The sequence below is a fragment of the Notamacropus eugenii genome, chromosome 1, assembly GCF_028372415.1.
Source record: "Notamacropus eugenii isolate mMacEug1 chromosome 1, mMacEug1.pri_v2, whole genome shotgun sequence".
Taxonomy (NCBI): Eukaryota; Metazoa; Chordata; class Mammalia; order Diprotodontia; family Macropodidae; genus Notamacropus; species Notamacropus eugenii.
This window is the reverse complement of record NC_092872.1, coordinates 541,579,704-541,606,650: the sequence shown is the minus strand read 5'-3', so window position 1 is coordinate 541,606,650 and position 26,947 is coordinate 541,579,704. Positions and strand designations below refer to the sequence as shown.

At 36.5% G+C, this 26,947-nt stretch overlaps 1 protein-coding gene across 3 annotated transcripts in view; it reads left to right on the top strand.

Annotated features, from left to right (window-relative positions):
* Positions 1-26,947, top strand: part of STRN (striatin) — a 146,711-nt gene that overhangs the window by 43,729 nt on the left and 76,035 nt on the right. For all 3 annotated transcript variants that reach the window (XM_072634162.1, XM_072634161.1, XM_072634160.1), the window contains exons 3-4: positions 116-189; positions 13,853-13,931. In XM_072634162.1, coding sequence (XP_072490263.1) covers positions 116-189; positions 13,853-13,931 — 153 coding nt within the window. The remainder of the gene's footprint in view (positions 1-115; positions 190-13,852; positions 13,932-26,947) is intronic.

Here is a 26,947-nt window from a genome sequence, read left to right as displayed (position 1 = left end):
ATTTCATTAGAGTTTAATCAGAGCTATTGCATGCTAGAGATAATACTTACTACATATCTGTAAATTCATCTATGCACATTTTAAGATGGTTTATATTTTCTCATTTCTCTGTTAGAGCCAAATACCACAAGTTGAAGTATGGGACAGAGTTGAATCAGGGAGATATGAAGCCTCCAAGTTATGATTCTGGTAAGAAATTTTGAAGTTAATTAGTAGAATGATCCTTTTCTCCTACAACAAATAATAAAAAATGTTTGTCTGGAGTACAGTCATGTTTTTACTATTTGGATGATAATTACTATACTTCATCCTGGATACTTTCTTTAGTATTCCTTCCCACTATTTTTTCCCATTTTTTGCTTCTTCCCTGACACACATTTATTGTATTTTTTTCTCTGCATTTCTCCCTTTTCCTCTATTTTCTTAAGTATTATCTTTAATGACCATTTCCACTGCAACTTAATTAGGGAAAGCAAGCACAAGAATGTAGCAAAAGACACAGACATCCATGTATGATGAATCTGTCTGTCAGCGGGTGGGATTTTAAAATGCTCAGAAATCTTAAAGGAGAGAAGAGAATATTGAAATGAGTTTGCCTCTTCTAGTAGACCAAAAGAGATAACATGTCTTTACATATCTTCAAACTGGACAAATACTAGTTAGTAGTAGTTGTCATTGTTATCATAGTAAATAGTAGTAGCAGTGTAAAGAGGTTTGTCTACTTTTTATCTTCAGTGACACAGAAAGTTATCTTTAAGGGGACATATTACAATGTGTACTTCAGGTATGTTCGTTAGGTTTTCAGTGAAACCTTGACACTATTAATATTTTTACCTTTTACCTCTTCCCTTGTTGTGCTTCTGTCTTTGGGTCAAACCATGTAACTTACAATCTAGATTACAGGGAAACATAAAAGCAGTGGTTTTTAAGTACTGTCACCCATGTGAAGTATGTAATAGACTTCTTTGTTAAATGTTGATTGGACAAGACTATAGACCCATGAACCTGGATAATTTAAAGTGGTTATGTTTATGGATTGTATGTTAGAAGTGTATAGTTAAAAAACGCGAGGCTGCCTCCCATATTAAAAAAGAATTAGTCAATGCTAGATAATTAGTGTTTTTTTCTTTAAAAAATCTAGCAAGTGATAAATGAACAGTTTGTATCCCTTTGTAAAACTTGGAAAAGATATTTTAATATTACTTTAGTGATTTCCCAATTTATGAAATAATTTTCCCATTGTGAATGATTTAAAATATCTTTTACTTATACAGTGAAATAACAAAACTTTTTAAAAGCTATTTTTTTCAAAGTTCTGGAATGTAATAAGAAAATAGATAATTTTACAAAAAAAAATAATTTTGTCATGTGCAAACTTTGTTTTTTATCATTGGTACAACCTTAGCCCTGATGAATAGGAATAGATAGCTGATGACTAAGAGCATCATTTCTTTGTGAAAGGGATTACATAAATGCAGTGAGAAATATGTCCAGATGTTATTAACATTTTAATTACTTGAAAAATTGCTTGAAAAGCCTTTTCAGTGTCTGAACTGATGACTAGAAAATAAATTCCAGATTGTGTGTGTGTGTGTGTGTGTGTGTGTGTGTGTGTGTGTGTGTCTTCAGGTAAGAGTGTGATTGCTTATTTAATAAAAGATTATGAACACCAGTACAGGCAAACCACTGTTATAGAAGACTTAATTTTTCCATGCCTTTTGCAGGTCTAGTCACTTTGTTAGTTAAGGATCATAAAGCTTTGATTTTATTCATAATATGTCATGTTTGTTATGTTAAATTTAAAAGCATAGAGGTATTGACAAATGTATTGATTATTCTTTTTCTTTCAAATGAAACTATAATCTTTTGAACTATGTATGTGTGTGTGTGTACATATAGATATATCTATGCAGATATACATACATACACACATACCTACATACTGTTTTTCCCAGTGTGTAAGGAGATTGCAAACATTCTTTCTTTGTTGTTGTTGTGTCTGACTTAGTGGAGTAAAGACACTGGATTGGTTTGCCATTTCCTCCTCCTGATCATCTACTTAAGTGACTTGCCCAATGTCACATAGCTAGTAAGTGTCTGAGGGCAGATTTAAACTCATAAAGGTGAGACTTCTTGAAAACTGTGGGAAGCAATTATTTTGTCTAGACCTATGTTTTCATTGGAACTCCTAATGAAGAAACTCCTGTAACTAATATGATCACCAGTTCATTTCTAACTTGATATTAGAAGATTGCCTGGTGCAGTAGAAGGTTAAATGACATTTCCATAGTCTCACAGCATGTCATAGTGGAAAAAAGCGCCAGACTACTGGCAGTGATGACGTGGATTTGAAGTCCTCTTCAAACATACCTGTGTGACTGGTAAAATCACTGGACCTGTCTTCTCATCCTCATTTACAAAATGTTCATGATAATAGCACTTATCACAGAGTTGTTCTGAGGGTCAAACAATAATATGTGTAAATTCTTTTGCAATACTTAGAGCTCTATTATAACTATTGGCTGTTATTGTTATTATTATGTGTCAGAGGCAGGATTTGAACCCATGTTTTTCCTGACGCCCATGCTGACTCTCTGTTGATTGCATCACACTGTGCACAGTGACGACTGTCAGAAAAAACCCCATAACTATTAGTATCACAGTAAAATAAAGTATTATTTGCTATTTATTTCTGAAACTAGCAAGAAAGCTCTCATTTCAGGAAAATGTTATAAAACTCATTGAATAAAAGTCTGATATCATTAAACTTTTGGCTAAGTAATCTCGTTTTCTGAGCCATTGCTATTAGTGGTTTTCTTGCTACTTCAGCAATTTCGTATTTTTAAATTTTGTTACTTTAGCAGTTTTACTTCTTGTGGGGCAAAAAACAATCTATTATACTGATATACCACAATTTATTCAACCATCCCCAAATCAGTGTCTACTCATTTTGTTTTTAATTCTTTGATACCACAAAAAAGTGCTACTTATGAATATTTTACTGATTAGTTTTATTTCACATGAAAGTGGAGAAATATGAAGCAGGCAAAAAAAAAGTAAGGTGAATATAGAGTATGGTATACAGGGACCTTGCCACATTGCTGAAGAGATATGCCAAAGAGCTAAGTTTGGCATGATTCCAAACTGTATGTCTGAACCAACACTGTAGCACTTCAACCCTAGAAAGTACTGTTGAGACTAAATCATAAATTGCTTGTTTCATAAATTGGTATAAGGATATCATCATATTTTTATTTCTGAATCTTGATTCCATAAGATGTACTATAGCATAAGTTAAATAACAAAAGTTTTTCCATCCTTTAGTTGTCTACTTATTTTGTATTTGAAAGCAGAAACATACTTAATGTTAAAAAACAGTTGACGTATCTGAGCCATTTGGCAAGAAGTGTCTGACAACACTTGACTGGATATTTTGGAAGCCATTGATTTTCTTTTTTTAATCTTATTTAATATTTAATTTTTTCCCGTTACATGTAAAAACAATTTTCTCTCCTTCCCTTCTTTTCCCTCCTATTGAGAAGGCAAGCAATTTTACATAGGTTATACATGTATAGTCACGCAAAACACATTTCCATGCAAGTCATCCTATGAAAGAAAACACAGACCAAAAAACCTGATAAAAATAAAGAAAAGGTATCTTTGATCTACATTCAGGCCCTACCAGTTCTTTTTCTGGAGATAGCCAGTACTTTTCATCATAAGTCCTACAGAATTATCTAGGATCATTGTATTGCCGAGAATATCTAAGTTATTCATAGTAGCTCATCATATGGTGTTCCCTGTTACTATGTACAATATTCTCCTAGCTCTGCTCATTTCATTTTGCATCAGTTAATGTAAGTGATTTCTTGTTTTTCTGAAAGCATCTTCCTCATTATTTCTTAAAACACAATAATATTCCATCACAGTTATATTCAACAACTTGTTCAACCATTCCTCAATTGATGGACATCCCCTCTTTTTCCAATTTCTTGTCTCCACTAAAAGAGCTGCTAGAAATATTTTGTACACATAGGTCCTTTTCCTTTTTGTTTTTCATCTCTTTGGGATACAGACCTATTAGTGATATTGCTCTGTCAGAAGGTGTACATGATTTTATAGACTTTTGGACTGAATTCCAAATTGCTCTCCAGAGTGGTTGAATCAGTATTCAGCTTCACCAATAGTATATTAGTGTTTTATTTTTCCCATATCCCCTCCAACATTTGTCATTTTCCTTTTCTGTCATATTAGCCATTCTGACAGGTGTGAGATAGTAACTCAGAGTTGTTTTAATTTTCATTTCTCTTATCAGTAATGATTTAGAGTACTTTTTTATATGACTGTAGATAGCTTTGATTACTTTGAAAGCTCCTTTTCTACATCATGACTTTGACCATTTATCAGTTGAGGAATGACTCTTATTTCTATAAATTTGACTCAGTTTTCTGTGTTTGAGAAATGAAGTCTTTATCAGAGAAACTCACTGTAAAATTTTTTTTCCCTGCAGTAATGATTACCAAGTATATATTTCCTTCTATCCTATTTTCCCTGTTTATCCTCTCTCCTTTTACCCTGTCCGTTCTGAAAAGTATTTTGCTTCTGACTTTTACCTCTCCCAAACTGCCCTCCCTTCTGTCAGCTCCCCTCCCCCCTCTTTCTTTTATCACCTTCCCTTCTTACTTTCCTGCATGGTAAACTAGATTTCTATACCCAATTGAATATGTATATTATTTCCTCTTTGAGCCAGTTTTGATGAGAGTAAGGTTCAAGAATTTTTGACTGAAAAAAGGGAAAGAGAGGATCACAGAAGATAAAATGCATAATTTTTTTCTATAGAAACTTTTGCACATACCAAACCAGTGCTGTTAAAATTACAAGAAAAACACCTGGAGGGAATTTCTTTACAGCATACAGGTCTTGTTTTTGAGATAGGTAAGGAATTGATTCAATTTATAAGAAAAAGAGCCAATTGATAAATTGTCAAAAGGTAATTTTCAATGGAAGAAATCCAAGCTATCAGTACCCATATGAAAAAATGGCTCTGATCATTATTAATTACAGAAATTCAAATCAAAGTATAAAAATAGAGGATAATGAAGTTATATCAATGTTTATATTTGCAGGGAATGAAATAGTGCCTAAATGCTTAATGGCACCACCAAAACCATTTAAAATGAAAAAAGTCTGATTGTTAATTTGACTGAGGTGAACTTGGGTAACTGGAAGTATAGTAGTAATTATAATCATAATAATTATTGTTATTATGATTATAATGAGAGAAACAGAGGAGAAGAAGAAGACATAACTGCCAAGGGAAGAGAGTGTATCCATTCAGCATTAGGCAGCAACTACCAAGTTTTTCAGTATACACATACGTATACGTGTGTGTGTGTGTGTGTGTGTGTGTGTGTGTGTGTGTATGTGTGTTTCTGTAGTGTTGGGGATATGGTGAAATATTGATCAAACTTCAGTAGTTAAAAAGAAAAATCTTCCTTGTTCCATCTTCATTTCAGTGATTGGAACAATTAAGATTAGTGGTTTGAAGTTGCTTTATCAGGAACTTAGGAAAAAATGCTTTCACTTTCATTCTGCGACATAATTTGAGAACTGTTAGACTTCAGTACTTAAGAACTGCTATGGAAAAGTGCTTTTTTAAAATTTCTCTTACTCCTGTTATGCATTCTAAGAAATGGCATTTGTTTTATTTTGCTTCATTGAACTATGAATAAGTTGTTGGGAAGGATGGTCTGCCTTTTTTGTGGTGAAAGGGTAAGTATGTGGATGTGGGTGGTAGATTAGTGGATAGTGATAGACATACCTTTTAAAAAAGCATCAAAACAAAACAAAATGTAGATAGGGACACCAGTAGAGAGGTTTTGCTACTATCTTGTTAAATTTAATTTATACTTTATTTTTTAAAATTCATTTATTTTTAGTTCTCAACATTCATTTCTAAAAGATTTTGAGCTCCACATTTTCTCCCCATCTCTCCCCCTCCCCACTCCAAGATACCGTGCATTCTGACTACCCTTTCCTCCAACCTATCCTCCCTTCTATCACACTCCTCCCTTCCCTTATCCCCATCTCCTCTATGTTGTTGTAGGGCAAGATAGATTTCTATACCCCATTACCTGTATTTCTTATTTCCAAGTTGCATGTGAAAACAATTTTTAACATTCATTTTTAAAATTTTGAGTTCCAACTTCTCTCCTTTCCTCCCTCCCCACCCATCCCCGCTGAGAAGGCAAGCAATTTAATATAGATTATACATGTGTAGTCATGCAAAAGACTTCCATAATAGTCATGTTGTGAAAGACTAACTATGTTTCCCTCCATCCTATCCTGCCCCCCTATTTATTCTATTCTTTTTTTGTCCTTGTCCCTCTCCAAAAGTATTTATTTCTAATTACTCTCTCCTCCCATTTGCCCTCCCTTCTATCATTCCCCCCCATCTCATTTATCCCTTTCTCCCCTACTTTCCTGTAGTATAAGATAGATTTTCATACGAAATTGAGTGTGCATGTTGTTTCCTCCTTAAGCCAAATGTGATGAGAGTAAGCTTCACCTTTTCCCTCTTACTCCCCCCTTTTCCCCTCCATTAAAAAAAGATTTTTCTTGCCTATTTTACGTGAGAGATAATTTGCTCCATTCTGTTTCTCCCTTTCTCCTCCCAATGTATTCCTCTCATCCCTTAATTTTATTTTTTTAAATATCATCCCTTCCTATTCAACACATCCTGTGCACTCTGCCTACATGTATATAATCCCTCCAACTACCCAAATACTGAGAAAAGTCTCAAGATTTACAAATATTATCTTTCCATGTAGGAATGTAAACAGTTCAGCTTTAGTAAGTCCCTTATGATTTCTCTTTCCTGTTTACCTTTTCATGCTTCTCTTGATTCTTGTGTTTGAAAGTCAAATTTTCTATTCAGCTGTGGTCTTTTCATCAAGAATGCTTGAAAGTCCTCTATTTTATTGAATGACCATTTTTTCCCCTGAAGTATTATATACTCAGTTTTGCTGGGTAGGTGATTCTTGATTTTAATTCCATCTCCTTTGACTTCTGGAATATCCTATTCCAAGCCCTTCAGTCCCTTAATGTACAAACTGCTAGATCTTGTGTTATCCTGATTGTATTTCCACAATAATTGAATTGTTTCTTTCTGGCTGCTTGCAATATTTTCTCCTTGACCTGGGAACTCTGGAATTTGGCTACAATATTCATAGGAGTTTTTCTTTTGGGATCACTTTTAGGAGGAGATTGATGGATTCTTTCAATATTTATTTTACCCTCTGGTTCTAGAATATCAGGACAGTTTTCCTTGATAATTTCATGAAAGATGATGTCTAGGCTTTTTTTTTTGATCATCACTTTCAAGTAGTCCCATAATTTTTAAATCATCTCTTCTGGATCTATTTTCTAGGTCAGTTTTTCCAATGAGATATTTCACATTGTCTACTATTTTTTCATTCCTTTGGTTCTGTTTTATAATTTCATAATTTTTCATAAAATCATTAGCTTCCATCTCCTCCATTTTAATCTTTAAGTAATTGTTTTCTTCAGTGAACTTTTGGACTTTTCCATCTGGCCAGTTCTCCTTTTTAGGGCATTCTTCTCCTCATTGACTTTTTGGATTTCTTTTGCCATTTGGGTTAGTCTTATTTTTAAAGGTGTTATTTTCTTCAGCATTTTTTTGGGTCTACCTTAGCAAGCAGTTGACCTGTTTTTCATGATTTTCTTGAACCACTCTCAATTCTCTTCCCAATTTTTTTCACAATTTTTTTTAATTTTAAAATTTTAAAATTATATTTATTTATTTGTTTTTAGATTTCAGCATTCATTTCCACAAAATTTTGAGTTCCAGTTTTTCTCCCCATCTCTTCCCTCCCCTGCCCCATAATACCTTGCATTCTGACTACCCCTTCCCTCAATGTACTCTCCCTTCTATCATACCCCACTCTTCCCTTATCCCTATCTTCTCTCTTTTCTTGTAGGGCAAGATAAATTTCTATACCCCATTACCTGTGTTTCTTATTTCACAGTTATATGCAATAATAATTCTCAACATTCGTTTCTAATACTTTGAATTTCAGCTTCTCTCCCTCCCTTCCTCCCTACCCATTCCCTGAGAAGGCAAGCAATTCAATACAGGCTATATGTGTGTCATTTTGCAAAAGACTTACATAATAATCATGTTGTGTAATGCTAACTATATTGTCCTCCATCCTACCCTGTCCTCCCTTTTTTTTATTCTCTCATTTGACCTTGTCCCTTCCCAAAAGTGTTTACTTCTAGTTACTCTCTTCTCCCATTTGCCCTCTCTTCTATCATCCCCCTCACCCTACTTGTCCCCTTCTCCCCTCCTTTCCTGTAGTGTAAGATAGATTTTCATACCAAATTTAGTGAGCATGTTATTCCCTCCTTAAGCTGTATGTAAAGAGAGTAAGCTTCAATTTTCACCTCTCACCTCCTCCCTTTTCTCCTTCATTGAGCAAGGTTTTTCTTATCTCTTTTATGAGTGATGATCTGCCCCATTCCTTTTCTTCCTTTCTCCTCCCAGTATTTTCCTCCCCCCCCCTTAATTTTTATTTTATTTTTATTTTATGGATATCATCTCTTCTGATTCAGCTCAACCTATAATCTTGTGTGTGTGTGTGTGTGTGTGTGTGTGTGTGTGTGTGTATGTGTGTAATCCCTCCACCTACCCAAATACTGAAAAAAGTCTCAAGAGTTACAAATGTTATCTTTCCATGTAGGAATGTAAACAGTTCAGCTTTAGAAAGTCCTTTATGATTTTTCTTTCCTGTCTACCTTTTCATGCTTCTCTTGAATCTTGTGTTTGAAAGTCAGATTTTCTGTTCAGTTCTGATCTTGTCATCATGAATGCTTGAAAGCCCTCTGTATCATTGAATGGCCATTTTTTCCCTTGAAGTATTTTAGTCAGTTTTGCTGGGTAGGTGATTCTTGGTTTTAATCCCAGTTCCTTGACTTTTGGAACATCCTGTTCCAAGCCCTTCAGTCCCTTAATGTAGAAGCTGCCAGATCCTGTGTTATTCTGATTGTATTTCCACAATACTGGAATTGTTTCTTTCTAGCTACTTACAATATTTTCTCCTTGGCCTAAGTTTTTCTTTTGGAATCTCTTTCAGTAGGTGATCTGTGGATTCTTTCAATATTTATTTTGCCCTCTGGTTCTAGAATGTCAGGGCAGTTTTCCTTGATAATTTCATGGAATGTGTAGTCTCTTTTTTTTTGATTGTGGCTTTCAGATAGTCTCATAATTTTTAAATAGTCTCTCCTGGATCTATTTTCCATGTCAGTTGTTTTTCCAATGAGATGTTTCACATTATCTTCCATTTTTTCAAACTTTTGGTTTTGTTTTCTAACTTCTTGGTTTATCTCTAGTCATTGGCTTCCTTGAACTCAATTCTGTCTTTTAAAGAACTATTTTGTTCAGTGAGCTTTTGAACCTTCTTTTCCATTTGGCTAATTCTGCTTTTTAAAGCCTCCTTCTCCTCATTGGCTTTTTGGACCTCTTTTTCCAGTTGAGTTAGCCTCTTTTTAAAGATGGTATTTTCCTCAGCATTTCTTTTTTTTCTGGTTCTTCTTTAGCATGCTGCTGACTCCTTTTTTCAAACTCTTCTATGGTCTGAGCCCATTTCATATTCATTTTGGAGGTACTGGAAGCAGAAGCCTTGACTTCCTCTGACAGTATGCATTGTCCTTCCTCATCTGAAAGGATGGAAGGAGATATCTGTTTACCAAGAAAGTAACCTGCTGTGGTCTTATTTTTTTCCCCCCTTTTTGGGCATTTTCCCAGCCAGTTACTTGACTTCTGAATCCTTTGTCAAGAGGAGGGTCCTAGTGCTCCTTCTCTCCCCAGTACCAGGGTCAAGGCTGAGATTCAGATCAGTTGCTCAACTTCCCCAGGAGCTTTGGGTGAGTATGGGGCTGCCACTGAGGGGTGAGGTTCAGATCAGCTGCTCAATTCTGCCAGAGGCTTTAAGCTGAGCTGCCTGGATAGTGTATCCAGGCTGCTTCCATGGTCACTGTAGCTTCCTGCTGCCAGCTGCTGCTGCTTCCATCTGAGGCCAGTGCTGGAGGAACCCCATTGTCCTCTCTCCCAGCTGGGAAAACCTTCCCACACTGACCATTGAAGCTTTCTTTGGCGCTTGTGGGTGAGGGATCTGGGACCTTCCCTGCTGGGAATTCAGCCCCAGAGGTCTGTTCAGGTCCTGTTCCTCCCAGCGCTGCACATCCAGGGCTGGACTCTGCTCCCCTCAGCATCCCGTGAGATAGACCTTTCCTTTCTACCTTCCATGTTACTTTTGACTAGAAACCTCTTTTACTTTGTTGTTCTGTGGCTTCTGCTGCTCTGGAATTTGTTGAGAGTCATTTTTTACAGGTATTTTGTGGGCTGTGGGGGACGCGCTAGAGTATATGTGCCTTTCTGCTCCACCATCTTGGCTCCACCCCTTATACTGTCTTCCCAGTTTTTGTGAGTATTCTTACTTGATTTTCAAAATGCTTTTTGAGCTTTTCCATGGCCTAAGACCAATTCATATTTTTCTTGGAGGCTTTGGATGGAGGAGCTTTGACTTTATTTTCTTCTGTTTGCCTGCTTTGGTCTTCCTTGTCACCAAAAATTCTGTAGTCTGATTCTTATCCTGAATTTTGCTCATTTCCTCAGCCATTTCCTTGACTTTTGATGTCTTTCTCAAGTTAGTTAGTTATCTTCTTCATTGTAGGGGGCAATTCTGTCAGCCGCTTGATCCCCACCTTCCCCAATTTGTGGGTGTAGAACTCCAGAAACAGTTGCTGTTTCTGCCCCTATTGTTGTGGGTTCCTCTGCCCCCTTCCCCCTCTGTCACCCTGAAGCCAGGACTGGACCACTTCGCTCTCTTCCACTGGTCTCACAGGCTTTTTCCACTGACCTTCCAATTTGTCCTGGGTTTTTTGGGGTCCTAAAGTCTAGAAACTGCCACAAGTGCAAAAGATTCAGTCTCCCCAAGGCCTGCCCAGGTCCTGTCTGTGCAGGTATGACCCACACGGGACTGCACTCTGCTCCCAGTATGGTGTGATATATACTTCTTCTTGTCTTCTTGTCTTCTTGTCTTCTGTTTTTTCATTCTTCTGGTTTTATTTTGTAATTTATTGGTTTCTCATAAAGTCATTAGCTTCATCTGCTCCCTTCTAATTTTTAAAGTACTATTTCTTCACTATTTCTTCAGTGAGCTTTCAAACCTCCTTTTCCATTTGACTAATTCTGTTCTTCTGTTTTTCATTCTTTTGGTTTTATTTTGTAATTTAATTGATTTCTCAGAAAGTCATTAGCTTCATCTGCTCCCTTTGAATTTTTAAAGAATTATTTTCTTCAGGGAGCTTTCGAACCTCCTTTTCCATTTGACTAATTCTGTTCTTTAAAGCATTCTTCTCCTCATTGGCTTTTTGGGCCTTTTTTGCCATTTGAGTTAGTCTTTTTTTAAGATGTTAATTTCTTCAGCATTTTTTTTGGGGGGGGGGGGTCTCCTTTAGCAGGCTGTTGGCTTGTTTTTCATGGTTTTCTTGCATGGCTCTCATTTCTCTTCCCAATTTTTCCTCCACCTCTCCTACTTGATTTTCAAAATCCTTTTTGAGCTCTTCCATAGCCTGAGACCATTGCTTATTTATTTTGGAGGTTTTACATGCGGAACCCTTGACTTTTAGGTCTTCCTCTGAAGACCTAAATTGTTCCTCCTCATTCAAAAGGATGGGAGGAAATACCTTCTCACTAAGAAAGTAACCTTCTATTGTCTTATTCTTTTTCCCTTTTTGGGGCATTTTCCCAGCCAGTTACTTGACTTTTGAGTGCTTTGTAAGGACTGAGCTCATGGCTAAGATTCTTATCAGCTGCTCAATTCCCCTAGGGGCTGTAGGCCGAGGTCACTCAGGCCTGAGATCAGATCAGCCACTCAGTTCCCCCAGGGGCTTTAGGTGGAGGGCTCCAAAAATGGAAACTGCAGCTGTAGTGGCTGCATTGGGGCTCCAGACCAGGCTTCCCTCTCCTGGATGACTGAGCCCTCCCACTGACCTTTGAAGCTTTCTGTGGCATTTGCAGGTTGAATAATCTGGGAACTGCTGCTGCCAGTGGCTCCCTGAAGTCTTTTCAGGATCCTGTCGCTGCCATGTCAGGCTGTACTCCACACTTCCTGGCCTGTGCTGCATGTGCTCTGCACTTCCAGTCCAATGTCTTTGCTAAGAAAACCCCAAAAGGTGTATGAAAAGTCAGACATGACTGAAAAATGACTGAACAACAGCAGACAAAAGTTTAGTACTCATATAAGCCTCTTTCGTGTTCCTTTTATTTTATGTTAATGATTGCCATCATAATAAAAAAGAAAATTTAGAAAAAAGTGGTAGTTGTTGGCTAATGTTGAATGCAAGTTCTGAAGAGGGTAAATGTTTCCTCTAGAATTACCTTGATAAAGGATATGAATAGGCAGTTCTCAGAGGAAGAATTTAAAGCTATCCATAGTGAAGAATGAAATGCCAGTCGAAACAACTCTGAGGTACCACATCATACTTAACAGATTGGCTAACATGAGAAAACAGGAAGATGATAAATGTTGGAGAAGATGTGGGAGAGTTGGAACATTAATTCATTGTTGGTGGAGTGTGAGCTGATCCAACCATTCTGAACAGCAATTGGAAACTATGTCCAAAGGGCTACAAAAATGTGCATACCCTTTGACCCAGCAATATCACTTCTAGAACTCTATCCCGAACAGATTATAAAAATGGGAAAGGCTCTCACATGTACAAAAATATTTATAGCAGTTCTTTTTGTGGTAGCCAAGAACTGGAAATTGAGAGGATGCCCATCAATTGGGAAATGACTGAACAAGTTGTGGTATATTTTGCTATAAGCAATGATGAAGAGTGCAATTTCAGAGAGGCCTGGAAAGACTTATATGAACTGATGCTGAGTGAAAGGAGCAGAACCCGGAGAACTTTGCACACAGCAACAACTACAATGTGCAAGGAATTTTTCTGGTAGACTTTAACCCTTCACAGCAGTGCAGGGACCTTCTAGAACATTCCCACTGGACTCCTGAGGCAAAATGCCTTCCATATCCAGAGAAGAAACTATGGAATTGGATTGCAGAAGGAAGACTGTTTTCTCTTGTATTATGGTTTTTTTTTCTTGGTTTCTCCCATTCGTTTTAATTCTTCTATGCAACATGACTAAGGTAAAAATGTATTTATTAAGAATGTATGTGTAGAACCTATATAAGATTGCACACCGTCTCAGGGAGGGGGAGGGAAGGGGAAAGGAGGGTGAGAAAAATCTAAGAAATATGGAAGTGGTTGTAAAAGACTGAAAATAAATTAATTTTAAAAATTGTCTTGAAACTGATGCTTTTGATTTTAAATCGACAGTTTACAAAGTTAATGTGTTTGTATTGAAAGTATATGATATTGGTCAACTTTTTCTAATATATTTTCCAAGTTCAGTTGTCAGTATGTTGTTAGACCAGTCATGATTTTTTGATGCAATTCATGTAATTTGTTTTGGTGAAGTGTTCATCCTGATGGAAGAAAATCTCCAGCCCAGCTTAAGGTAGGGAAGAAGTCTCTCACAAATTCTGGTGCTATCAGGAGAGTTGAACAAAAATAATAAACTTTATATTAGAATTGAGTAATGGAAACTAGGTGTTAAAATAGATTTTACATATATCTTTTACAGTGTATCTTTATCACTGCTGGTTTATATTCTTAATCTTACAAATTTTACTGTTTTCATTGTAAATTGAGATGTCCTCTGAAATATAAAACATCAATTTTATTATGATTTGATATCTTCCAGATGAAGGCAATGAAACAGAGGTGCAACCACAACAAAACAGCCAGTTCATGTGGAAACAAGGGAGACAGCTGCTCAGACAGTAAGTATTCTGTGTTTAGTGTTATAAATTGAGAAAAAGAAGAAATTGTTTAAAAATTTCTTGAGATCCCTGTTATATGTGTTATTTATTATTTGGATTGAGATTTGGATTTAATAATATATGTGTTAGTTATTAACAATTTAGTAATTTGTTGTTTGTATTTTGAAACTTGTTGCTTTGTCAAATTTTAAAAACTAAATTAATTACTTAATGCTTATATTTTCTTTGATTTACATTAAACTGTTTTTCTGTAGTAGTACTTATTTTCCATTAGGTGTTAAGTAGTTCCTGAGAATAGATATTCGTTTTCCAGACTTAGTAACTGTACCAGGAAAAAAATGTTAAAAAAAATTTAAAATTATATTTTCCACATGCAGTAGACACAAATAATAGGAAAATTATTAAGCTGAAGGATAAAAAGTGAATCATGTGATTTAAGAAATACCCTTGATACAGAAGAGCAAATTCAACCGGCGGCTAAAGCCTTAGGAACCAAATTTTGAGAAAACCTATAAGACTTAAAAAGGAGGGTCTAGCTGGATGCTAGTGGTTGGAGTTAATAGTGTTGACTACATTCAGCAAAATACTTTATGGTTGTGTACCATAATGAATTACAGATAAAAAATAATTATGATAGATGGTTGGATCATTTAGAAAGCATTCTCAGTTGAAGTATGGGTAAATTGCTCGTCAAGATAATTATAACAAAATGGAATATTTTTCAAGAAGGAGGAGTAATGGCACCAATTGAGCACAAATGTAGTTACATGTCAATTATTGGTTCAGCTATAATCCTCAAACATAAAGGATTAACGTTAGATAACTATAATTGCTTTTAAACTAAAATGATCAAATATTTTAATAAAAATAATAGTAATTGTTATTCACTGTATAGCTGTCTTTCATCTGTGAAGATGACGTAAATGATTCTGTGTCTTTCAATGATTTTTTTTTTTTTAGTAGTGCTAATAATGTATTAGGGGTTATGGATGTGTGATTTACTAGATGTATTGTTTCACTGGAATTTCAAAGAAGTCTTTGTTGGCTAGCCACCTGGAAATCTGTTCCCATCTACCATGTTGTTAAATATAACAAATTTGTGGGTTGATCAGCGTTAATGTAAGCAAAAGAATGAAAACCATTCATAGAGATAAGACTTAAAATATAGTAGTGTAGGAATGCATAAATAAAACACAAGGAAACAGACCATATCAGTATTTCAAAGACCTGTGATTTTGTGGATGTTGATTGCACTTGTGTATCAAAATGAATTACAGATAGGAAATAATTATGGTAGGTGGTATTTTGATTACCACCTCCATTCAGATAGTCTCTTCCTTCTTGGTTTTTGAGATATCCTTCTGGTTTTGTTATCTTTCCTAGTTTCTCTTCTTAAAGTTTTAATATTGGCTTTTCTCTATAAAAATTATTCTTTGACAATTTCCTTTGTCCCACTGCTTCAACTGTCACCTTTATGCAGAGGATGAACAGATCTCTTTCTTTAGCAATGGACCCTCCTCCAAGATTTAGATTTGTATCAGCAGCTACCTATATAGTTCTCTAACTTCATTTCCTTTTAGCTCTTCAAATCCAACATTTCTAAAACTGAATTATCTTGAATTTTTTTGTCTCTCATCTCCCATTTTTAATCATCTGTCAGTTTTTGTCAGTTATACCCCTCCAGTTGTTCATGTTCATTTCTTTCCCTCTCTTAACAGATATAATCTAAGTGTATTACAAATTGAACAGTTTTTGCAGCATTTGTAAACATCACTGTTTGCACTCTAAATAAGAGTGAATCTTGACATTTGTTCCTTAAGTGAAGCCAGAAAAGAAAAAGAAAATTGTAGCTAATTAAAGGATGATTTACAAGTTTTTTTCCAAATAGACAGTTCAATTAATGTAGTTGGTCAAATTGCCTTTGTTGTATGTTCTGAGACAAAAAGAAAAATTTCATTTCCTATCATTCATGGTCATTTGGTTATTTAGTATTACAGAGCTTTTTATAGGCATTTGCAAAGATAATGATAAAAGTAATTGTAGCTTGTGTTCTAACATCTGTTTCAGAGGATGAAGAAATAGGGAAATTCGATGAAGGATATGATAAAATATTTCATGTTAAATCAAAATATACTGGGTTCTTTGACTTAGGTATTATGGTGGCTATATGGGAAGATAGCAAAAAGATATGTTGAATATATAGTTTAGGGGTAAGAAATCAGAGAAAACTACACAAAAGCTTATTCTCAGATATTATTCTTACTTTATTTGAGAAAAAAGTGAGAGGCACTATGTATGGGGAACACAAAATAAAACAAAGTTAGTTGTAATTGAATAGACAGGGAATTTTTGTGGGAGTCATTCTAGAATTACTATTTAGAACAAAGAACAATTGATATAAAACTTGAGAAAACAAAAAATGAGGCATATAATCAAAATAAGTTGATCTATTTAAAGAAACTATTGATCCTAAAAACTGGAGATGGATAAGAACATTGAGAAACTGTAAGGACAAAAAAGCTTGGAAATTGACTGATCTAATGGATAAACCAACAGATTTTGAATAACCTCCTGCTATTTGCTAGGCATTGCACTAAGCCCAAGATTCAAAGAAAGGCCAAAAAAAATAGCCCCCGAACTCAAAGAGACTACATTCCAATGAGGGAGACCACTTATAAATTGATAGGTACATACCACATACATTCAGAATAGATGAGAGCTACCCTCCAACAGGAAAACTCTAGCAAAAACTTGGTCACCTTAACTAAAAGGAGATGATCACCAAAAGCAACATTGGTTTAGGATGTAAACCCATTTTTCAAATCTTATAGAAGAGGGTAGTGGAAGATTATGAGTATTATCACTTTATAAAGTAGCAAAAAAACAATGAAAATAACAGTCATATTTAAAGAAAGCTTTCATGCGTGCAAACCACAATGAAGTGAAATCATCCCCATGACTTCTGAATAAAAAACTGGCAAGAGTACAACAAATAGATGAAAGATAAAGTACTTTTTTTTTTTTTTTGGTTAATACTTTTTTCATCATCAAGGACAGTAGACTCTTAACATCATTCGGTCAATAAACATTTATTATGTACCTACTATGTGCCAGGCACTGTACTAAACACTGGGGATACAAAAAAGAGTCCTTGTGTTCAAGAAGTTCACAAGATATACTGCATCAGGAAGTGTTAATAACAGAAGTAAGTAAACAAAGATGGTAAGAGCAAGTGAACCTGGAACAAGGATAGAGAGGGAAAGTCCACACTCAAAGAGAGTTTTGAGTGTGTTGAATAATTCTTTATCTAAGTATCTGAAAGGGAGGATACCAAAAGCATGGCAAAAATTTTAGATATTGATAATCTAAAGAATGTTACCAAAAGAATATTAGTAACAGCTAGTGCATAGACCTACATTCTCAGCTATATATAATTTTATAAGAATAGTTTATACACATTTATTACAAAAGCATGAGAAGGGCATAAACAGGTTTTGATGAACAGTATTTTAGACCACACTGTTTCTCTATTTGCAGTATTGGTTGAAATATGTAGAGAATATAAGTACCAATTATGCCTATTATTTGTTGTGTAGTTGATAGAACAAAAAAAAGCACTGCCTTAAAAACTTTCTGCCAATGAGATATCTCCTTGTGAATATATCAAAATTATATAAGACTCATTTGTCCAGTAATGCTGTGATGATTAATATCTAGCAAGGCATAAAACTGGAAAATCTATGCTTACTAAGGGAGGATGTCTAGGGCTGAGTCTAAATGAAAGAATTCTTATCCATGGTGAGCTCTTCCAGATGCTCATTGTGATGATTATCTAAAGACCCGCAGTACTTCAGAGCCTCCAAAAAGAGATCTGTAATAATGCAAAAGTTTTGCTTGTTTGTCCACCCAGGAAAAACTAAGTGGATGAGTGCATTGCCTCAAAAATTAGTGGCTTTCTTCTTATTTCAGATCTTCAGGCAGAAGTTAAATGAGACTTCGTTGGGCATTTCATACTGAGGATTATATTTCTTGGTATGGATTAGGCTGAAAGGCTGCTAAAGTTCCTTCCAGTGCTAAAATTCTATAGTTTTGAGAAAAATGCTTCTTGTCCAGATTGTCATATGTTTGTATGAGCCATCCGTGGAGAGACCCATCAGTACATTTATCTTGGATGTGTTTTCCTCTACTCTTCTTTTTAAAAAACAAAACCCTAAAGCCCATTATTAATTTCTTTGAATGATGATTTTTGTTCACATAGTTTCAAATTTTGATCTAATTTTGTAACTCTTCAATTCTCTACAGAATGTCATTCTTTTTACTTGCATGTCTATTCACTAAAAAAAAAAAAATCAACAGTGAATTTTTCTTTTTCATCCCATTAAAATTTTTTAAACTGAATTACAAATCTGTATATTCTCAGGGCTCTTGATTTTTTGCCTCTGCATTTGAACTTTTTTTCTTGTTATTTATTGCACTCCCTTTTTTTCTGTATACAAAATTCTGAGCAAATACAGTACTTGCATTCCTGTTTTGATACTTCATTTCTGCCGTGCTCCTTCTTGAATAAGCTCTTCTTTTTCTAATTTGAAGTTCCAGTGCAGAGTGCTTTTTTTTCTCATTCTTTTTAAATACTCTTTTTCCTTGCCTTTCAGTGATAATGCTTGACTTTTGAGAATTTGGTATAATCTTTTAAAAAAGAAATGAAAGAAGAAGTTGTTTTGAAATTGAAGTAGAACAAGGGAAGATAAAAAGAAAATGCTATTAATGCAGGTTTGAAGTTTTCAACTTTGAGATTTAACCACTTACACTACATTTTTGTTTGCTTAAACTTTTATCATAAACTGTTAAAGTATATTGTGCACTGACCGATTCACAGAAATTTGGAACATCTTTCTGAGGTCATATTAATCAGAAAAGACCTCAGAATTTTTGGTAAAACTTAGGATTTGTAGATTATATTGAGGGAAAGAGCTACTAGATAGGGATGGATGTTGAGAAAAGTATAATTTAGTTGTAGGTCATATTGAATTTTTACATAAAAGAAACACATGTATTTGCTATAATAGTTAATTTTGAAATGTTCTACATTTTATAGACAACCATGTATGAAATAAGAGCCACAAAAATGTGCTTAGGACACAGGGAAGTTGTAGCCTACTTTTTCAAGAAAAAGAATCAGGGTGGCAAGTGTCCTGGTTAAATTTTTCAGATTGTAGCCGTCTGCACCATGGAACATATTTTTATTATTTTTTTCTTTTAAAAAATTATTCTCAACTTAAACACCAACATGCATATAGCAGAAAAAGACAGTCATATATGAAACTGTGACTCTCTATTATATATCACTAGCTTTAAAAAATATGTAATAAATTTTACGTCATGTTCAAAATTGTCTTGCTTGCACTTCCTATGGAACTTTTAGGTCTCTTCTTTGCATTTAAAAAAAGTTTCAGTGCTTCTCTTTGGGGCATTAATATTCCAAGCTCCTTCCTTTTCCTGACTCTTCTCTCTTAAAAACTAGCAGGAAGAAAAAAAAATCCTTTGTAACAAATAAGTATAGTAAATCAATCTACACAGTGGCTATGTCCAAAAAATATCTCTGTACTTTGTGTCTACCACCTTTCTTTCATGCTTGCCCAGAAGTCCTCTGGAGACATGATTAGTCATTGAATTGATTGCAGTTCTTGAGTCTTTCAGTTTTGTTTTTTAAAATCATGTTTTTCATGGAGTCGAGTGATTCTTTTTTGTTTTTAATTTATTTATTTTTAATTTAACTTTTAACATTCATTTTCACAAAATTTTGGGTTCCAAATTTTCTCCCCTTTTGTCCCCTCCCCCCACCCCAAAACACTGAGCATTCTAATTGCCCCTATCACCAGTCTGCCCTCTCTTCTATCATCCCTTTCTGCCCTTGTCTCCATCTTCTCTTTTGTCCTGTAGGGCCAAATAACTTTCTATACCCCTTTACCTGTATTTCTTATTTCCTAGTAGCAAGAACAGTACTCAACAGTTGTTCCTAAAACTTTGAGTTCCAACTTCTCTTCATCCCTCCCTCCCCACCCCTTCCCTTTGGAAGGCAAGCAATTCAATATGGGCCATATCTGTGTAGTTTTGCAAATGACTTCCATAATAGTCATGTTGTATAAGACTAACTATGTTTCTCTCCCTCCTATCCTGCCCCCCATTACTTCTATTCTCTCTTTTGATCCTGCCCCTCCCCAAGAGTGTCGACCTCAAATTGCTCCCTCCTCCCCATGCCCTCCCTTCCATCATCCCCCCCACCCTGCTTATCCCCTTCTCCCCCACTTTCCTGTATTGTAAGATAGGTTTTCATACCAAAATGAGTGTGCATTTTATTGCTTCCTTTAGTGGAATGTGATGAGAGTAAACTTCATGTTTTTCTCTCACCTCCCCTCTTTTTCCCTCCACTAAAAAGTCTTTTGCTTGCCTCTTTTATGAGAGATAATTTGCCCCATTCTCCCTTTCTCCTCCCAATATATTTCTCTCTCACTGCTTGATTTCATTTTTTTAAGATATGATCCCATCCTCTTCAATTCACTCTGTGCACTCTGTCTCTATGTGTGTGTTTGTGTGTGCATGTGTGTGTGTGTGATCCCACCAACTACCCAGATACTGAAAAGTTTCAAGAGTTACAAATATTGTCTTTCCATGTAGGAATGTAAACAGTTCAACTTTAGTAAGTCCCTTATGACTTCTCTTTGCTGTTCACCTTTTCATGCTTCTCTTCATTCTTGTATTTGAAAGTCAGATTTTCTATTCAGCTCTGGTCTTTTCAGCAAGAATGCTTGAAAGTCCTCTATTTCATTGAAACACCAATTTTTCCCCTGAAGGATTATACTCAATTTTGCTGGGTAGGTGATTCTTGGTTTTAGACCTAGTTCCTTTGACTTCTGGAATATCCTATTCCACGCCCTTTGATCCCTTAATGTAGAAGCTGCTAGATCTTGTGTTATCCTGATTGTATTTCCACAATACTTGAATTGTTTCTTTCTAGCTGCTTGTAATATTTTCTCCTTGACCAGGGAACTCTGGAATTTGGCCACAATGTTCCTAGGAGTTTCTCTTTTTGGATCTCTTTCAGGTGGTGATCTGTGGATTCCTTGAATACTTATTTTGCCCTCTGGTTCTAAAATCTCAGGGCAGGTTTCCTTGATAATTTCATGAAAGGTGATGTCTAGGCTCTTTTTTTGATCATGGCTTTCAAGTAGGCCCATAATTTTTAAATCGTCTCTCCTGGATCTATTTTCCAGGTCAGTTGTTTTTCCAATGAGATATTTCACATTATCTTCCAGTTTTTCATTCTTTTGGTTTTGTTTTGTGATTTCTTGGTTTCTCACAAAGTCATTAGCCTCCATCTGTTCCATTCTAATTTTGAAAGAACTATTTTCTTCAGTGAGGTTTGGAACCTCCTTTTCCATTTGGCTAATTCTGCTTTTGAAAGCATTCTTCTTCTCATTGGCTTTTTGAACCTCTTTTGCTAGTTGAATTAGCCTATTTTTCAAGGTGTTATTTTCTTCAGCATTTTTTTGGGTCTCCTTTAACAAGGTATTGACCTGCTTCTCATACTTTTCTTGCATCTCTCTCATTTCTCTTCCCAGTTTTTCCTCCACCTCTCTAACTTGATTTTCAAAATCCTTTTTGAGCTCTTCCATGGCCTGAGCCCATGGTATATTTATTTTGGACATGTGGGATACAGAAGCCTTGACTTCTATGTCTTTCCCTGATGGTAAGCATTGTTCTTCCTCATCAAAAAGGAAGGGAGGAAATACCTGTTCACCAAGAGAGTAACCTTCTATAGTCTTATTTTTTTTTTCCCTTTTCTGGGCATTTTCCCAGCCAGTGACTTGACTTCTGAGTATTCTCTTCACACCCACTTTGCCTCCAGATCTGCCCAGCCAGTGCTTGGGGTCTGAGATTCAAATGCTGCTTCCCAGCCTCAGGGCTTTTGGCGGGAGCTATTCAGTGTGAGATTAAGTTCAGGTGCTCAGGTCAGGGCAAGGCCACCTCACTGGGCTCAGTTCCCTCAAGGGGTTTATGCGGAGACTTTCAACAATGGATCCTAGCCCCTGTCTGCTGCCGCCTCTGCTGCTGCCTCCAGAGGGGGCCTGAGTTATGGGGGGACCCCACTCCCCTCTTGGCAAGCCGAGAAGACCCTCTCACCAACCTTTGGGGCCCGTGAGTGGAGGGACCTGTGCCGGCTGCTGGAGATTCTGTCCCTGAAGCCTGCTCGGATCCACTCCTCTTGGTGCCACGCCACCAAGGCAGGGCTGGGCTCGACTCCTGGTCCGCAGCACAACGGACCTTTGGTGTCTGTTTTCAGGTGTCTCTGGAAGAGAAATCTTGTCTGCTCTGTTGTTCTGTGGCTTCTGCTGCTCCAGAATTTGTTGGGAGTTCTTCTTTACAGATATTTTATGGGCTGTGGGTTCGGAGCTAGCGTATGTGTGTCTTTCTACTCCACCATCTTAGCTCCGCCCCCGAGTCAAGTGATTCTTAAATGACTTCTCTTTCACATACTTTTCAAGTCATTTGTTTTTTGATGTCAGATTTATTATATTTTATTCAATTAAAAAATTTTTACCTTAATATTACTTGATGTCTTGTGGAGTCATTGATTTGTCTTTGGTCTGTTCTATTTTTTAAGAGTTACTTGGATAAGGTTTACCACTTTGTCTTCTAAGCTACTTATTTTCCAGATTCCTACAGAGATTTTATTCATCCATTCATTTATTTGTTGGCTTTTGCTTCATTTCTTTTAGGTATTCGTGTAATCCTTTTCAAAAAATCTATTCTTTCCTCTGAATCTCTGCTTGCAGTTCTTGCAGAATTACTTGCTTCTTCTTTGGGAGAAATATTTAGACTGGCAATAAATTTATACTGCTTGGTATTTCTTTCCCTCCTTCTTTCTTTCCTTCCCTCCTTCCCCTAGCCTTAGTTTCTGAATTGGAGCTCTGTGCCAAGGTCAAACTCTGCCCTTTACTGTGTTTTTTGGTGTGATAGTTGGCCCTGCTTATATTCTTAGGTTCCTCAGCTGACCTCCGTGTACAATGTTAGGTCTACTTGGTTTTTTGTGTTGTTGAATTTTTAGGGCTTTCTGTGGCATAACAAGACAGGTTACTGGGGATTATGAAACTCTTGAGACTAGGATATCCTCTTCTGATCACTGCTTCTCTGTGTGTTGGTCATTATCCATAGCTAGTTCATGCAGCTTCCAAAATCTCTCCTTTTTGGCCTTTCTTTTGACCATTCTTCACTCTTTCTGCCTCTGTAACCCAAGCCTTACAGGCTACACATGTCCCTAGTAGTTTGTTTGTACCAGATGTTACTCTGTACTTGTACCAGTGGGTCCTCTTTTCTAGTGCCATTGGGCTTCTGGCTGACCTCTTCTGCATTTCTAGAGTGGACAAAGTCACTTACTATAGTTTCTCTTTGAATTTCTTGATCATTATTTGTTCTGGGATAACCTTAGAAGGTATGTGGGATGGCCTGCCTCTAGTTCAGGTAGCCATCTTCAGTGGAATTCCTTGACATCTTTATTTTTGATATATTCTACTTCTTATAGCAAAGTTTAAGATAATGAAATGTACTCTTGTAATGCATCCACTTAGATACTGGTTCTAGGAAACTTCTTGAGGGCTTGTCCCTATTCTTATGTTTCTTGCCTTTTAGGGGATCTCAATTGATGGTTTACACTGGAAATATGTAGAGAACTATTGAAGTTTAGAGCTTCATCTCAGGTCCCGAAATTAATTTAATAATAATAATGGCTTATGCTTCTGTAGCACTTTAAGGTTTATACAGCATTTTCTTTTTTTTTAAGTTTTATTCATTTATTTTTAGATTTTGACATTCATTTCCACAAAATTTTGAGTTCCAATTTTTCTCCCCATCTCTCCCTTCCCCCCACCCCATAACACCTTGCATTCTGATTACCCCTTCCCTCAATGTGCCCTCCCTTCCATCACACCCCACCATTCCCTTATCCCCATCTTCTCTCTTTTCTTGTAGGGCAAGATAAATTTCTATACCCCATTACTTGTGTTTCTTATTTCCCAGTTATATGCAATAACAATTCTCAACATTCATTTCTAATACTTTGAATTCCACCTTCTCTCCCTCCTTTCCCACCCATCCCCACTGAGAAGGCAAGCAATTCAATACAGGCTATATATATGTCATTTTGCAAAAGACTTCCATAATAGTCATGTTGTATAACACTAACTATATTGCCCTTCTACCCTGTCCCCCCTTTTTTCTATTCTCTCATTTGAATTTGTCCTTCCCAAAAGTGTTTACTTCTAGTTACTGCCTTCTTCCATTTGCCCTTTCTTCTATCATCCCCCTCACCCCACTTGTCCCCTTCTCCCCTCCTTTCCTATAGTGTAAGATAGATTTTCATACCAAATTTAGTGAGCATATTATTCCCTCCTCTATATGTGAAGAGAGTAAGCTTCACTTTTCACCTCTCACCTCCTCCCTTTTCTCCTCCATTGAACAAGGTTTTTCTTACCTCTTTTATGAGTGATGTTGGCCCCATTCCATTTCTCCCTTTCTCCTTCCAATATTTTCTTTTCTTACCCCTTAATTTAATTTTATTTTTTTATGGATATCATCTCTTCTGATTCAACTCAACCTGTAATCTGTGTGTGTGTGTGTGTATGTGTGTGTGTGTGTGTGTGTAATCCCTCCACCTACCCAAATACTGAGAAAAGTCTCAAGAATTACAGATGTTATCTTTCCATGTAGGAATGTAAACAGTTCAGCTTTAGAAAGTCCTTTATGATTTTTCTTTCCTGTCTGCCTTTTCATGCTTCTCTTGAATCTTGTGTTTGAAAGTCAGATTTTCTGTTCAGTTCTAGTCTTGTCATCGTGAATGCTTGAAAGCCCTCTGTATCATTGAATGGCCATTTTTTCCCTTGAAGTATTTTAGTCAGTTTTGCTGGGTAGGTGATTCTTGGTTTTAAACCCAGTTCCTTTGATTTCAGGAATAACCTATTCCAAGCCCTTCAATCCCTTAATGTAGAAGCTACCAAATCCTGTGTTATCCTGATTGTATTTTCACAATACTGGAATTGTTTCTTTCTAGCTGCTTGCAATATTTTCTCCTTGACCTAGGAACTCTGAAATTTGGCCACAATATTCCTAGTAGTTTCTCTTTTTGAGTCTCTTTCAGGAGGTGATTGGTGGATTCTTTCAATATTTATTTTGCCTTCTAGAACATCAGGGCAGTTTTCCTTGATAATTTCATGAAAGATAATGTCTCATCTCTTTTTTTTTATCATGGCTTTCAGGTAGTCCCATAATTTTTAGATTGTTACTCCTGGATCTATTTTCCAAGTCAATTTTTTTCCAGTGGGATGTTTCACATTATCTTCTATTTTTTTCCATCTTTTGGCTTTGTTTTGTAACTTCTTGGTTTGTCATATAGTCATTAACTTCCATGAACTCCACTCTCATTTTTAAAGAACTATTTTCTTCAGTGAGCTTTTGAACCTTCTTTTCCATTTGGCTAATTCTGCTTTTTAAAGTCTCCTCCTCATTGGCTTTTTGGACCTCTTTTTCCAATTGAGTTATCCTCTTTTTAAAGGTGTTATTATCCTCAGCATTTTTTTGGTTCTCCTTCAGCATGCTGCTGACTCCTTTTTCAAGCTCTTCTATGGCCTGAGCCCATTTCATATTCATTTTGGAGGTACTGGAGGCAGAGGTCTTGACTTCCTCTGACAGTAAGCGTTGTTCTTCCTCGTCTGAAAAGATGGAAGGAGATGCCTGTTCACCAAGAAAGTAACCTTCTATGGTCTTATTTTTTTTCCCCCCTTTTTGGGCATTTTCCCAGCCAGTTACTTGACTTTTGAATCCTTTGTCAAGAGGAGGGTCTTGGTGCTCCTCCTCCCCCCACGTTGGTGCTCAGGACTGAGATTCAGATCAGCTACTCAATTCCCCCATAGGCTTTGGGTGAGGGCAGGGTTGCCATTGAAGGCTGAGGTTCAGTTCCCCTGCTCATTTCCCCCAGAGGCTTTAAGCTAAGCTGTCTAGACAAGAGACCCAGGCTGCGGGGACCCAGGCTGCTTCCACAGCCACCTTAGCTGCCAGCCACCCACTGCTGCTGCTGCTACTGCCTCTGCCACCCTCTGGGGCCGGTGCTGGGGGACCCTGCTCCCCTGTCTCCCAGCTGAGAAAGCCCTTCCATGCTGACCTTTGAAGTTTTCTTTGGCGCTTGTGGGTTGGGGGATCTGAGACCCTCCCTGCTGGGAATTCTGCCTTGGATGCCTGTTCAGGTCCTGTTCCCCCCATTCTGTGTGGCCAGGGCTGGGCTCCACTCTCCTCAGTGTCTCATGGGATAGGCCTTTCCTGTCGGCCTTCCAGGTTACCTTTGGCTGGAAATCTCATTTACTTTGCTGTTCTGTGGCTTCTGCTGCTCTAGCATTTGTTGAGAGTCAATTTTTAACAGGTATTTTGTGGGCTGTGGGGGAAGCGCTAGAGTATATTCTACTCTGCCATCTTGACTCCACCCCCCAAAACGTTTTCATAACAACCTTGTGTGAGAGGTAATACAGGTAATATTATTCCCTTTTTACAAATGAGGAAATTGATAGTAAAGGAGTTTAAATGACATGTGTATCCATGTTATTATAAAATTTTTGTTGAAGCAAGTGTTTCAAGCTACGACTTCTGAAACAAAAACTTGTCTTATTTTAATATAACTAAGCATCCTATTTTGGCATCTAGAAGATACCTACTCTTTACCCTATTCTCAGGGCAACAGTTATTGGAACTATTAGGTATATAAAGGAACCAAGTGTTGTTATAATAAATGTAATGAATAGTGTATTGTACACATTCTATCTACTAGGTTCTTTGAGTTTTCTCAGTGACCCTAGAGACTGGTACTGTAAGAACCAGTTCCATGTGCAGCTGGATGATGGTTTATTAGCATGTTTTGTTAGGATAGTACTATACTGTGTTGCACTTAGTACAGGCAGTGAATTTAAAAATTAAAT